A 15000-nucleotide genomic window follows, 5' to 3' on the forward strand; every position below is an offset into this window, starting at 1 on the left:
TAATAATCTTGTCTAGATGAAATATAGCAATTATATAATTTTTTTTCTTAATTTCTTTAGTTGAGAGAAAAAAAGAAATTCTAAAAATGTTACCTTTTTCTCCAGCTTTTCTAGCTAATGGCTCATTTAATTTCTCCGTAAATCAACTCTTTCTCTCTCGCTCTCTCACTTTCTCTCTCTCTCTCTATCGCTCTCTCTCTCGCTCTCTCTCTCTCACTTTCTCTCTCTCTCTCTCGCTCTCTCTTTCTATCTGTATGTATGTATTCTGTGTACCTTTCCGCTCATTTTTTTTTCGTTCTCTCTTTCTCTTTCTCTCTTTTCCTGTGTCTCTCTCTCATTTTTTTCATTTTCTCATTCTCCCTCTGTCTCTCTCTATTTCTCCCTCTTCCCGCCCTTCACTCTCTCTCTCTCTCTCTCTCTCTCTTTCTTCTCTCTCTCCTCTCCCCCACTCACATCTCTCTCTCTCTCTCTCTCTCTCTCTCTCCTCCCTCTCCTCTCTCTCTCTCTCTCTCTCTCTCTCTCTCTCTCTCTCTCTCTCTCTCTCTCTCTCTCTCTCTCTCTCTCTCTCTCTCTCTCTCTCTCCCTCTCCTCTTAATCCCTTCCCTCTCTTTCTTTCTTTTCACATACCAACTGGATCTCTCATTTCTCTCTGTATATGTATATTTCTCTGCATATCTGTCTTTCTGTCTCCGCCTCTCCCTCTCTTTCTCATTCTCGTCTCCCTGTCTTTCTCATTCTCTCTTTCACCCTCTCTCTCTCTATGTATATTTATCAGTCTATCTGTCCGTCTGTCTCTTTGTCTATCTATCTTATCCATCTCTTTTGGTATTTTCTGCGTTCTGCTATCCCATCTTTCGTGGTCAACATATATGCTTTAATAAGCTCCCTCTCTGTGTCTCTCCCTTCTCTCCCCTTCTTCTTTATGCGTCTCTCCTCCTTTCTTCTATACTTCACCCTCCTTCTATCCCTCGTCTACCGTGTTCCTCTTTCTCTTATCTGCCCTTCCTCTCTCCCTATCTTTCGTTTTGTGTCTCTCCTTCTTTTCGCTTGTCTCTCTCCCTTTCCTTTACCTTTCTTCCCTTTCCCCTCCTTTTGGCTCTATGCTTCTCCTTCTCTCACCTCCCTTGTCTCCCTCCTTTTCCCTTTCCTTAGCTCTATGCCTCTCCTTCTCTTTCTCCTTTCCTCTCCCTCCCTTTCCCCCCTCTTTAGCTCTACGCTTCTCCTTCTATCTCTCCTTCTCTCTGTCTCCCTTTCTTTCCCCTTCCTCTCACTCTTGTCTCCCTTCTTTTCCCCTCCCTCTAGCTTCTCCTCTACGCCTCTCCCTCTATATCTCCCTTTGTTCCCTCCCTCTCTTTCCCCCTTCTTCTCCCTCTTGTCTCCCTCTCTTTCCTCCTTCTCTTCTCCCTCTTGTCTCCCTCTCTCTTCCCTCCTTTTAGCTCTACGCCTCTCCCTCTTCCTTTTCTCTCCCTTGTCTCCCTCCCTTTCCCTCTCCCTTTGTCTCACTCTCTTTCCCCTCCTTTTTAGCTCTCCTACGCCTCCTCCCTCACTTCTCTCCTCTCCCTTCTATATCTCTCCCTTGTCTCCCTCCCTTTCCTCTCCCTTGTCTCCCTCTCTTTCCCCTCCCTTAAGCTCTACGCCTCTCCCTCTATCTCTCCCTTGTCTCCCTCCCTCTCCCCTCCGTCCGCCTGTCTTCCATTTTTTTCGTGCGTTCCCCTCGGCCACGCCCAAGGCACTAGCGTCTTCTTCAATCGTCTGTATGCATTCTCGTTTATTGCTCTCTCCATTATCTCCGTGTTTCTTTCCTTTTCTTTCTTTGATATTCCTTTTGTCTTGTCATACACACATACACGCACATACGCACATAAAAAAAACACACACACAAACATACACACACACACGCGCACACATACATATATATATATATATATATATATATATATATATATATATATATATATATATATATATATATATATATATTTGTTTCTTTTTCTTTCTCCCAGTTTTTTTGTTTTATTCCTACAGGGTAATTGTTTCATCTTTCTTCCTCTTCCTTTTTTTTCTGTGGGTTGTACTTTCTCTTTCTCTGTGTTGCGTTTTTGCTCTCTCTTCTCTCTCTTTCTTCTTTTCTCTCGCTATGTCTTGTCTCCCGCTCGTCTGTTCATTTTCTTTTCATTTTATTACTCTTTCTCTCTCCCTTCCCTCCTCTCTCTCTTTCTCTCTCTCTCACACACACAAATACTCTCTTTCTTTCTCACTCTCACTCTGTTTGTGTTTCTCCTCTCTCTCTTTTTCTCTCCACCCTATCTATCCTTTCTCTTCTCTCCCCTTTCTCCCCTCACTCCTCTTCCCTCCTTCCTCCCTCTTCCCTCCCTCTCCCCTATTCTCTCTCCCTCTCCTTCCCCACTTCTCTCGTCTCCCTCTCCACTCCCTCCTCTCCCTCTTCTCTCCCTCCTCTCCTCTTTCTCCTCCCTTCTTCCCTTCCTCCTCCCTCTCTTTCTCTCCCTCTCCCCTCTCCTCTTCCTCCTCTCCTCCTCCCCCCCTCTCCCCTCCCTCCTCTCTCCCTTCCTCCCCTCTCCCTCTCCCTCCTCCTTCCTTCCCCTCTTCTCTCTCCTCCCCTCCCTCCTCTCCCTCTCCCCCCCCCTCTCCTCCCCTCTTCCCTCCCTCTCCCCTCCCCTCTCCCTCTCCCCTCCCTCCTCCCCTCTCCCCTCTCCTCCCTCTCCCCTCGTCCCATAAAGATGATTTGGCGGCGCCGGAGTCAATCAGTTAATAGGTCCGAGGATTGGTTGCCCAGTCATCCTCTACCATGGCGTGAGGGGGAGCTGTGTGAGGGATGGTTATGAGGGTGGGTTGTGAGGGTTATGGATAGAGGAGAAGGTCGAGGGTGCAGCGGAGGGGCGGGGGATGGGGGTGGGGGGGGGGGTGTTATGTGGGAGGTCGTTTATGTGGAGTGGTGCGGGGGGGTGGGGGTGCTATGAGGGGAGGCTTTGCTTATGTGGAGGAAAGGGGGGGTGGGGGTGTTATGAGGGAGGTTGGTGCTATGAGGAAAGAGGGGCGAGGGTTGTAGTTGTTATGAGGTGTGTCGATTATGAGGCTTTTGTTGTGAGGGAAGGGTGGGGATGGTATGAGGAAGTGCATGAGGAAGTGGGTGTTGTTATGACGGGAAAGTTGGGTGATAGTTATGAGTGCACATGAGGATATGAGGGTTTGTATAAGGATACGTAGATCAGGGTAATAATGAGAGCTATGTAACTTTAGCGCTGCTATGAGGGGATGTATGTGGCGAGACATACGTAGAAGCATATGAGGTATGACGGTAAAGTGTGGGTTGTAAGAAGTTATGAGGTTATAAGGAAGCACTCCATCCTAACGACAAGTCACAGAATACGATTGTGAGTATAAAAGGAACTGGGACGAGTCAATAATTTTTCCTTTAAATGCCATTATTCCAAATGAGTTTTATTAATAAGTACTTGATTCACACCAACACTTATTATGATTACGTTCGCACAAACCATCAGATTAGCAGAGAGAAGACAGTGACATTCAGTGATTATTCGTGATAAAAACAGCTGACAGGACAAAGACCGCAGTGCCAGGCATAAAACCTCTGGCATTAAGAAGACGGTGATATAAACGTGATTAAAACGGTGTGCCTTTTAACACCAGAGAAGTTTGTTTACATTTCCGTTCTCCTTCGACGCGGAGAGGTTAGAGAAAATGAAATATGAACGAAGAATATCGGAACAAAAAGAAGAACTCCGGCTTCCCTTGCCTCGCTGCCGCTAAAGAGGCATACTTGGGAGAAACAGAATTCCACTTCGTTTTATTCTGTGTATGAAAGAATCGAGACCTCGCGTAAGGGTTCCGAGGGATCAGTGAGAAACAGTCGCTGTCGCCTCCTCAAAGGGATTAGGAAGCCTCCAAGATTGATATTGATTATTCTGTCGACTCCCCTCATCCACCCTCGTGTCTCCCCTCGCTCTCTCTCTCGCCCTGACGAGCTGTGGCCAATCACAAACCCGATCGGATCCTTAAGCTCCTCCCACTGTCTCCATAGACCAATCATGTGCACGTCAGTTTAGCCTTTGAGCCAATGGGAAGGCGGGAGAGTACAACCTTTCGACACACTTGTTATTAGGACGTGCTTGACTCCGCCCACCTCCTCTGCGACGATGCTCTTTCCGATCTTACAGGATTATCTCCGTGGTTGAAGACGTCTTTTTAACGTGAACACTTGTTAAAATGGCTCTTTTCTCTCTCTCTCTCTCTCTCTCTCTCTCTCTCTCTCTCTCTCTCTCTCTCTCTCTCTCTCTCTCTCTCTCTCTCTCTCTCTCTCTCTCGTCCAAATAATGTGAAGGTGCCCCACGCGCCCTTCGCTTCAAATCCGCCAAAATATGCGATACACGTAGCTGAGCAAAATGCTTTCACTCTCGGCAGGTCCCGGGAGCGAGGTTTATAAATTAAATCTCCCCCATTTTTTTTAAAGCTCTTCCGCGCTCACTTCATACCCGCGGAAGCTCGTATTTTATCGCGCGGTCGCTATTTTCGCCCAGAAAAAGATTAAATAAACCTGTGAACAAACCGACTTTCGCGTAGGATAACTCACAATCTTCCCACGTCCAGGACGAAGGATGTGTTAAAACAGCTGATGTGACAAATCAGCTGATTGGCAAACCAGCTGATTGACAAACCAGCTATGACAAACCAGCTGATTGACAAACCAGCTATGACAAACCAGCTGATTGACAAACCAGCTGATTGACAAACCAGCTATGACAAACCAGCTGATTGACAAACCAGCTATGACAAACCAGCTGATATAACAAACCAGCTGATTGACAAACCAGCTGATGTGACAAACCAGCTGATGTGACAAACCAGCTGATGTGACAAACCAGCTGATGTGACAAACCAGCTGATGTGACAAACCAGCTGATGTGACAAACCAGCTGATGTGACAAACCAGCTGATGTGACAAACCAGCTGATTGACAAACCAGCTGATATGACAAACCAGCTGATGTGACAAACCAACTGATATGACAAACCAACTGATATAACAAACCAGCTGATTGACAAACCAGCTGATATGACAAACCAACTGATATAACAAACCAGCTGTTATAACAAACCAGCTGATGTGACAAACCAACTGATATGACAAACCAACTGATATAACAAACCAGCTGTTATAACAAACCAGCTGATGTGACAAACCAGCTGATGTGACAAACCAGCTGCTGTGACAAACCAACTGATATGACAAACCAACTGATATAACAAACCAGCTGATATGACAAACCAGCTGATTGACAAACCAGCTGATATGACAAACCAGCTGATTGACAAACCAGCTGATATGACAAACCAGCTGATGTGACAAACCAGCTGACGTGACAAACCAGCTGCTGTGACAAACCAACTGATATGACAAACCAACTGATATAACAAACCAGCTGATTGACAAACCAGCTGATGTGACAAACCAGCTGATATGACAAACCAGCTGATGTGACAAACCAACTGATATGACAAACCAGCTGATCTAACAAACCAACTCATATGACAAACCAGCTGATATGACAAACCAGCTGATATAACAAACCAGCTGATATGACAAACCAGCTGATATGACAAACCAGCTGCTGTGACAAACCAGCTGATATAACAAACCAGCTGATATAACAAACCAGCTGATCTAACAAACCAGCTGATATGACAAACCAGCTGATTGACAAACCAGCTGCTGTGACAAACCAGCTGATATAACAAACCAGCTGATATAACAAACCAGCTGATCTAACAAACCAGCTGATATAACAAACCAGCTGATTGACAAACCAGCTGATGTGACAAACCAGCTGATATGACAAACCAGCTGATGTGACAAACCAACTGATATGACAAACCAGCTGATCTAACAATAAAACCAACCTTCGAGGATATGACAAACCAGCTGATATGACAAACCAGCTGATATAACAAACCAGCTGATATGACAAACCAGCTGATATGACAAACCAGCTGCTGTGACAAACCAGCTGATATAACAAACCAGCTGATATAACAAACCAGCTGATCTAACAAACCAGCTGATATAACAAACCAGCTGATCTAACAAACCAACTCATATGACAAACCAGCTGATATGACAAACCAGCTGATATAACAAACCAGCTGATATGACAAACCAGCTGATATGACAAACCAGCTGCTGTGACAAACCAGCTGATATAACAAACCAGCTGATATAACAAACCAGCTGATATAACAAACCAGCTGATGTGACAAACCAGCTGATATGACAAACCAGCTGATGTGACAAACCAGCTGATATAACAAACCAGCTGATATGACAAACCAGCTGATGTGACAAACCAGCTGATATAACAAACCAGCTGACATAACAAACCCGCTGATATGACAAACCAGCTGACATGACAAACCAGCTGATGTGACAAAATAACTGGTGACAAACCAGCTGATGTAACACCCCCTCCCCCCCCCAAAAAAAAAAAAAAAAAAAGTGACCCATAATCACCCTAGCCCGTGACGTGACCTCCGCGTCATGTGACTGTGAAATGATGGCTGCAGCAAGGTCTGTGTACAAAGTAATTTGGATAATGCAAAAGGTGGATGGGGCTAGAACACCGAGCCCGCACGGGAGGCAATGCCAGCTGAAAATGATGTGGACGAAGCATGCACACGCAACCGAGAATAATGATGGTGATGAGGGTAATGATGGTGATGAGGATAATGATGGTGATGGTGATAATGATGATGTTGATAGTGATGGTGATGATAATGATGATGGTGATGATGAGAATAATGATGGTGATGGTGATAATGATGTTGATAGTGATGATGATGATCTTGATGGTGATGATGATAATGATGTTAATTGTGATGAGGATAATAGTAATAGTAATAGTAATAACAGTAATTAAACATTATAAACAACAATAAAACTAATAAAGTAATAGTAAAAAACTAATAACAATAATAACAATAATGTTGATAATAATGCTAATAGAAAAAAATAATAATGCCAATGATAAATATATCAATAATATAAACAAATGATAATAACAATAATGATGATAATGATAACAATACCTTTAATGATGATTATAATAAAAATAATGAAACTTATAATAATACCAACAACAGTAACATAAAAAAGAAGAAAATAATAAAATACTGATAACAATATCCGTAGTAATGATAATAATAGTGATAATAATAATAATAATGATAGTAATATAAATAATAATAGTAATAATAATAATAATAATAATAAGAATAAGAATGATAATGATAATAATATGAATGATAATAAGCAAAATAACAATAATAATATTACTACTACAACAAGAACTAACAATAAAAATGATAATCATAATAATACCAAAAATAATGATAATAATAATGATAATAATAATAATAACAATAATAATAATAATAATAATAATAATAATACCAATAACGATTTTAACAATAATGATGAAAACAATAATAAGAAAGGTAATAACAATAAAAACAATATCAATAATAAAAATAACAATGATGCCAACGATACTAACAAACAAACAAACAAACAAACACATGAAACGAGCGAAAGACATCAACATAACCATCATTATACATCATACAACCACCACATGCTAACACTATTGCTTGGTTTATATCATCATGCCTACATATGCGGTGCTGTGTCGTGGGTTATGCTATGTGGCGTGTAATATATGCCGTTATTTTGCAACATAGAGATAAATTGGGAATAGAGGGATGATGGTGATGGTGATGGTGATGATGGTGATGATAATGGTAATGATGATAATGATAATAAAAAGGTAATTATGATGATAATAATTGTAATGATGATAATGATAATAAAAAGGTAATTATGATGATAATAATAATAATAATAGCAATGATAATAATAATAATGATAATAATGATAACAATAAAAGTAATAAAAATAATAATAACAATAAAAGTAATAAAAATAATAATAACAATAATGATAGCTTTAAAAATAAAAGTAATAACAATAGTAATAATAATAAAAGTAATAATGATAGTAATAATAATAAAAATAATAATAACGATAATGATAATAATAACAACAATCATGATAATGACGCCAGCAACACCAACGAAAGCAACAACAGCAACAATAGTAAAGAAAAGAAAAGAAAAAAAGAAAAACAAAACATGAAATGGCATCCGACAAAAGCGCGAACAAAGCCCCCGTTTTCTACAGCCGCCGGCCATTGCATGCGGCCAGACGATTCAAAAACAACAATTCATCATATACTTACATGCGTCGAGCTCTGCAGCATTATAAGAAAAGAATAAACACCACATGTCATCAGCTTCAAGGAATCTCATAGAGGCCAAATTGTTCATAAGATACTAAGGGGCTATCAGCCTTATCGACATCCCTGAAACTGATGGGGATCTTAGCCTATGCACCGTGGTCGCGTCTTCAGCCCGGTCCGCCAAGAGGGATCGCGAGTGTAAAATCGAATGAAGGTAATGAACAAAACGTTATTTTTTTTCCTTTAATTGATCATGGTTTATAAATCGAAAAAATGAATGTATTTAAATCAATTATCTTTTCTTTGTTTTCTTTTTTATATTTACATTCCCTTAGACTACAAAAACGCCCGCGAGAACGCTCATGGCTTCTGGGTTTTGAAAAAGACACTCCACCGTGCCCGTCTGTCACGAAAGGAAGAAGAAGAAGAAGAAGAAGAGAAATAAAAAAAAAGGATCTTAAAATCGACCCCCAAAAACATATAAAATAATCCACAAAACACTCTAAAAATAAAAAGACTTACGCGAATCCATATCCAAGTCGGCGTCACTTTTATCATCTTCTCGTCGCTTTTCCCGCCCGCCGCTCTTCATGGACCGGAAGTACTGGCCCCAGCGCGTCCGACCTGCGTCCTTCTTCAGTCGCTTCTCTTTCGCTCGCCTGGCGGGGGGAAGGGGGCGAGACGAGGGGGTTAGTGAGGGGAGAGAGAGAGGGAGGGAGGGGTGGATGAAGGGAGGGAGGGAGGGGGTTATTGGGGGGAGGGAGAGGGAGGGAGGGGGATGGAGAGGGAGGAAGAGGGAGGGAGGGAGAGGGAGTGAAGGAGGGAGGGAAGGAGGGGAGGGAGGGGGTTGTTGGGGGAGGAAGAGGGAGGGACGGAGAGGTTAGTTGGGGGAGGGAGAGGGAGGGAAGAAAGGGGGGAAGGCAAGGGAGAGGGGGGTGGAGGGGGGAGGGAAGGAGAGAGGGGAGGGGGTTATTGGAGGGAGAGAGAGAGAGAGAGAGAGAGAGAGAGAGAGAGAGAGAGAGAGAGAGAGAGAGAGAGAGAGAGAGAGAGAGAGAGAGAGAGAGAGAGAGGGGAGGGGGGAGAGGTAATGGTGGGGGGATAAGTGGGTTCAGAGGAGGCAGTGGGGGTGGAGGGGAAAGACTAATTTCTTTTTTTTTTTTTGGGGGGGGGGGGGGCTTAGCATGTCGTGAGAGGTTAAGTGGGTGAAGTGGGCAATAGGTTGTGGTTGGGGGGAGGAGGGGGTGGGCTAGGATAAGCGTGATTCAAGGGGGAGAGAGGGGAGGAAGGTGTGGGTTTTAGGGGTAGGAGGGGGGGCGTGTGGGGTTAGGCGGAGGGGCGTGGGTGTGAGGGGTGAGGAAGAGGAGGGGGGGGGGTAGGGTAGGGTCTGCGTGGGGCTGACCCTAATGGACAAACTTCAACATCGAAGTTTAAGCCACTTATGATTAACCAATGAGGCAGGGAACAGGCAGAACACTGTTATTAAGTAGTCTTAAGAACAGTTATTCCCGAAGAACAAGATCTACCATTACCAAGAACCTCAAGAACACTTATACGTTGTAGGGAAATCAATAAAAGTATTTATTCTTCCTACACTTCACACAAAGATAATAAAAACGTCTTTCTAAGTAGTATCTAAGACGATGGCTTATCAACGAAGATTATTCAAAATCCGCTGAGTACATCTTAACACGGATGATTATAAGAAAAAAAATAAATTCAATTTCAATGATAATTAACTTTATTATCGAATGGCACTGCTCGGTTTTGTTAAGAGGCGCTTGACTAATTTGGTGATATTTTCTTATGTGTGTGTTTTTTTGTTCTCTTTTATGTGTGTTTTTTTTCTTTTTTGTGTGTGTTTTTTCTTTTTTGTGTGTGTGTTTTTCTTTTTCTTTTTTTTGTGTGTGTATTTTTTTATGTGTGTGTTTTTTTCTTTTGTGTGTGACTGTGTGTGAGTGTGTGTGTGTGTTTGTATGTGTGTGTGTTTGTGTGTGTGAATGTGTTTTGTACATATGTCCATGCGTGAGTGAGTGTGTGTGTGTGTTACATGTATATCCATATGTATGTATATGTTACATGTGTGTGTACATGCTTTCCCTGAGTATATACTCAAGGACGGGGAAGTACGCATCTCTGAACTTAGGTACGGAGCTCTACCTTGTCCTCGAAGCTCTACCTTGAACTTCGAAGCTCAACCTAGAACCTAGAAGCTCAACCTTGTCCTCGAAGCTCAACCTTGAACCTCGAAGCTCAACCTTGAACCTCGAAGCTCTACCTTGTCCTCGAAGCTCTACCTTGAACCTAGAAGCTCAACCTTGAACCTCGAAGCTCTACCTTGAACCTCGAAGCTCAACCTTGAACCTAGAAGCTCAACCTTGAACCTCGAAGCTCTACCTTGAACCTCGAAGCTCCACCTTGAACCTCGAAGCTCAACCTTGAACCTAGAAGCTCTACCTTGAACCTCGAAGCTCTACCTTGAACCTAGAAGCTCTACCTTGAACCTCGAAGCTCTACCTTGAACCTAGAAGCCCTACCTAGTCCTCGAAGCTCAACCTTGAACCTCGCACTCTTGTCCTCGGGATCGCATCTGTTCTTTATTTCTGTTAATGGAAGGAGGTCGCGCCCACTACGGCTAATTTCCTGAGACACGGCGGCGCGGGCGTGAGGGCGGCGGGAGGCGTAGGGGCGTGAGGAGGGGGGGAGGGGGGGCGTTGGGGGGAGGGGGGAGGGGGCGTTGGGGGGCACTCAGCGAGATCGATTGTTATTCATAGAGCTATTTCAATAATTGGAAACATTTCCTCGACTCGGCTGGAGGACGTTGACGATTTTCACGAATTTATATCTCTCCTCCTTCCCCCCCCCCCACCCCCTCCCCCTCTCTAACCCCCAACTTCCCCCTCAACCCCCCCACCCCTCCGCTTTTCCAAGATTGAGGCAGCCATCAAACTAATTGTAAAAATCTCTTCCTCACTTTCCCCTCCACCCCCCCCTCTTCCACCCCCTCCCCCTCACTCTTTCTCTCTCTCTCTCTCTCTCTCTCTCTCTCTCTCTCTCTCTCTCCTCTCCTCCTCCCTCCCCCCCTTATCCCTTCTTCCCTCCTCCCCCCCCCCCCTTTTTCCTCTTCCCTATGCATCCTCTTACTGATTTTTCCCCCTCTTTTTCTTCTTCTTTTTATTCCTTCACATCCTGGCCTGTAGCAGTTCGAGATACACAAGGAAATCACTTGAGTAAAAAGGTTTGCCATTAAGCTCTATCTCAACGACCGTAAGGAGCAGCATATAGTTTATATATGTATATATATATATATATATATATATATATATATATATATATATATATATATATATATATATATATATATATATATATATATATATAGTTGTTTTTCTACGTCTAATCCCCATCAAGAGTGTGATATTTTTTTTTCTTTCTTAAGTGGAAGTGAGACAACGGCTTAGAGAGCAAAAAACTACATTTTCTTCCCGATTTTCTTATCTTCTCGTGTTCTTCCATCTCCCCGTTTATTCCCCCATCTATCTTCCTCAACCCTCTTCCTTCTCTTCCTCGTTCTCTTTTACCTGAAGCCTCCGTATTTCACATAAAAAAAAAATGATTTGCTCATTTCTCCTCTCTTCCTTCATTCCACCAGGTCGTCATACCTCGAAAAGTTCGCTTTAAAAAGGTCACAGCAAACGGTCTTAGAAAAAGAAAATGAATAAAAAAATTTAATACATAGAGCTTAGAAATAATTAAAGTGACTATTTTTCTTTCCATTACGGTATCAGTCGGGGGGGGGGAGGTGGGGGGAGGTGAGAAATGAAGCTAACGAGTAAGAAAGAAAGAGACAAACAGAGGATAGGGGAATAAATAGAGGATAAAGGAACAAGACAAATAGAGAATAGTAAACGAGACAAGTAGAAGATAAAGTAACGAAACAAATAGAGGGAAAAAGACCGAGACAAATTGAGGATAAAAAGAACGAGATAAATAGAGAATAAAATAACGAAAGGAAATAGAGGATAAAAGAAGGAGACAAATAGAGGATAAAAGAAGAAGATAAATAGAGAACAAAAGAACGAGATAAATAGAGAACAAAAGAAGGAGACTAACAGAAGATAAGAGAACAGGAAGAAACAGAGGGTAAAAGAGAGGATACAAGAACGATACGAATAAATACTAAGAACAACTTGATAACCACTTATTAAGAAAGACAGAGATATACACCCATTCCTTCGCCTCTTTTTGATTTCCGTTAAAGACCTAAAATGGCGTCCGAGGAGTCTTTAACGTTCGGGCGAAGCGTGAAAAAAAAACGTTCTCATAAACGTTGAACTTACGAACGTTCTTCCCACCCTTTTACAGTTAAGTCTCGGCTGATAAATTTAATCTAATAGACGAGACGGATTTCGCCTTGTATGAGAAATGCTCCAAAGGGACTTTCTCGGTTCTGTTGGAAGACGGCGAGGAAGAGATCCCTGGGTCCTATTTAACCATACCCAAAGGAAGAAAGTTGTATGATTATGGTTTTAATGAAGGAGTGAAGGTGAAGGATTTGCGTTCCTGGGTTGTAGGCTCTGCGAGGAGGAGGTGAGAGAGAGGAGGGGGGGAGGTTTCTTGTCCTTCGTCTTGAAAGAAAATTGGAGATTCGGTCTGCCTCGGTGCGTGATATGAGGTTCGTAATATAAGTGGAAGCTGGGAGAGATTTCTACCGCGTGGTGAAGATAATGGACGTTCTTGTTGGTGATAGACAAAACGAGACTCAATTTTTTTTTCGTTATATAAACCGTATCATAGACGCGAGGATGCCAGTTTGCTAAAAAAAAAAAAAAAAAAAAAAAAAAAAAAAAAAAAAAAAAAAAAAAAAAAAGTCATTTGGTCTCTTTCTTGTTATCGCGACGTCTTGGCAGAATCAGAAACCTAGTGTAAGAAAGGCATATTCGCAAACATATCTTATGATGACTACGCAACAGACGCATATTAAACGCATATTAACCGAGAAACACACGCAGAATTTCCTATTTGAAAGCAGATTTTTTCCGTATCCATTTCAATCCACTTATCCTCCTCCTTCCCTTCCCTTTTCTCTTTGCCTATGTCTAGCTATCCCACTTATCCCCCCCCTCCCCCCACCACCCTCTCTCGCTTCCTCTCTTCTCTAGAAGTATGTCTTATCAACATCCTTTCTCCTCTCTATGAATGTTACCCCCTTTTCCCTGATTTCTCCAGTCCCCCCCCCCCTCCCCACCTTTCTGCCTCTTTTCTCCCCCATCCCCCTCCACCGACACCCTACCCTCCCCCCCCACAATTTCCCCTCTCCCCTCCCTCACCCTATCTCTCCTTTCCCCTCTTTTTTCGCACAAAAACAAACACACAAACAAACCTACAGCTTCTGACAGACCCAAACGCACCTCACCGGAGCAACGACAACAACAGTGACAAAGAAATCAAGACACAAAACAAACAAACAAACATTTCACACCTTTAGTATTGTTGTTATGCACCTTGATTGGTTAGAAACTCCACTTGACCTCTTTAAATTCTATTTTTTTATCATTGATCATCATTTTTTTCTTCTCTCTCACTCTTCTGTGATCACAAAAGAGTGAGAGTATTATGGCTATGCTCTTTGGTTGGTTAGAAATTCCCTTTTAACTCTTTAAATTCTATTGGTTGGTTAGAAATTCCTTTTTTACCGCTTTAAATTCTCTTTAAATATTGGTTGTCATCGTTTCTCTTTCTCTTTCTCACTTTAGTTGGTTAGAAATTCCTTTATACCTCCTTAAATTCTATCTCTTTTAATATTGCTTATGATTTTTTTCTTCTCTTTCTCTCTCTTTATTTAATTTAAATACTATCTCTTTTAATATAGCTTATCATATTTTCTCTTTCTCTCTCTCTTTATCATTTTTTTCTTATTTTCTCTCTCTCTATTTATTCACTTATCTCTGTATTCATTAACATTGTATCTCTGTATCTATTAATAATATTTATTAATATTGCTTATCATTCTTTTCTCTTTCTCTCTCTCTCTCTCTTTATCTAATTTAAATCCTATCTCTTTTAATATTGCTTATTTTTTCTTCTCTTTCTCTCTCTCTCTTCATCTAATTTATCTCTGTGTGGTTGAATCCTATCTCTTTTAATACTGGTCATCATTCTTTTCTCTTTCTCTCTCTCTCTTTACTTAATTTATCTCTGTGTGGCTGGACAAACAAAAGGGGCCGACGTGTTGTTTACCTGTTTTGGAACCAGACCTGCACGACCCGCATATCCAGACCAAGGGCTTGAGACAGCTGTTCCCTAACGTGCCGAGCGGGTTTCGGACTCTCTTTGTAGGCCTGTTTGAGTTGCTCCAACTGCCGCGCCGAGATGGTTGTACGAGGTCGTTTGTTTGTCGCGTCTCCTTCTGCAACAAACAAACGTCAAACGGCCGTGAGTAGCTTGCTTATGAACCCACCCCCGTGATGCAAATAGATGTATATTTTTTTTATAGCTCTAGTGGTGTGGTTAAGGCGCTTTGGTGGGTTGGGTTTCCACTCTTTTTTTTTATTTTTATTTTAGTGATATTTTTATTATTTATTATTGTTAGTATCATTATATTATCATCTTATCTCTGTATGATTGATTTTTTTTTTTTCAATTTAGGTAATCTACATTGTCATCTCATATTATCA

The 15000-nt window shown here is 41.9% G+C and overlaps 1 protein-coding gene across 5 annotated transcripts in view; it reads right to left on the minus strand.

Moving 5' to 3' along the window:
• LOC113824915 (LIM/homeobox protein Lhx3-like) overlaps window positions 1-15000 on the minus strand; it is a 171822-nt gene that overhangs the window by 12305 nt on the left and 144517 nt on the right. For 3 of the 5 annotated variants that reach the window (XM_070125766.1, XM_070125764.1, XM_070125762.1), the window contains exons 4-5: window positions 14564-14732; window positions 8849-8985 (exon numbers count right to left, since the gene is read on the minus strand). In XM_070125766.1, coding sequence (XP_069981867.1) covers window positions 8849-8985; window positions 14564-14732 — 306 coding nt within the window. The remainder of the gene's footprint in view (window positions 1-8848; window positions 8986-14563; window positions 14733-15000) is intronic. The other 2 variants (XM_070125763.1, XM_070125765.1) reach the window with 1 other exon arrangement.

This window comes from Penaeus vannamei, chromosome 9 (assembly GCF_042767895.1).
Source record: "Penaeus vannamei isolate JL-2024 chromosome 9, ASM4276789v1, whole genome shotgun sequence".
NCBI classification, from domain to species: Eukaryota; Metazoa; Arthropoda; class Malacostraca; order Decapoda; family Penaeidae; genus Penaeus; species Penaeus vannamei.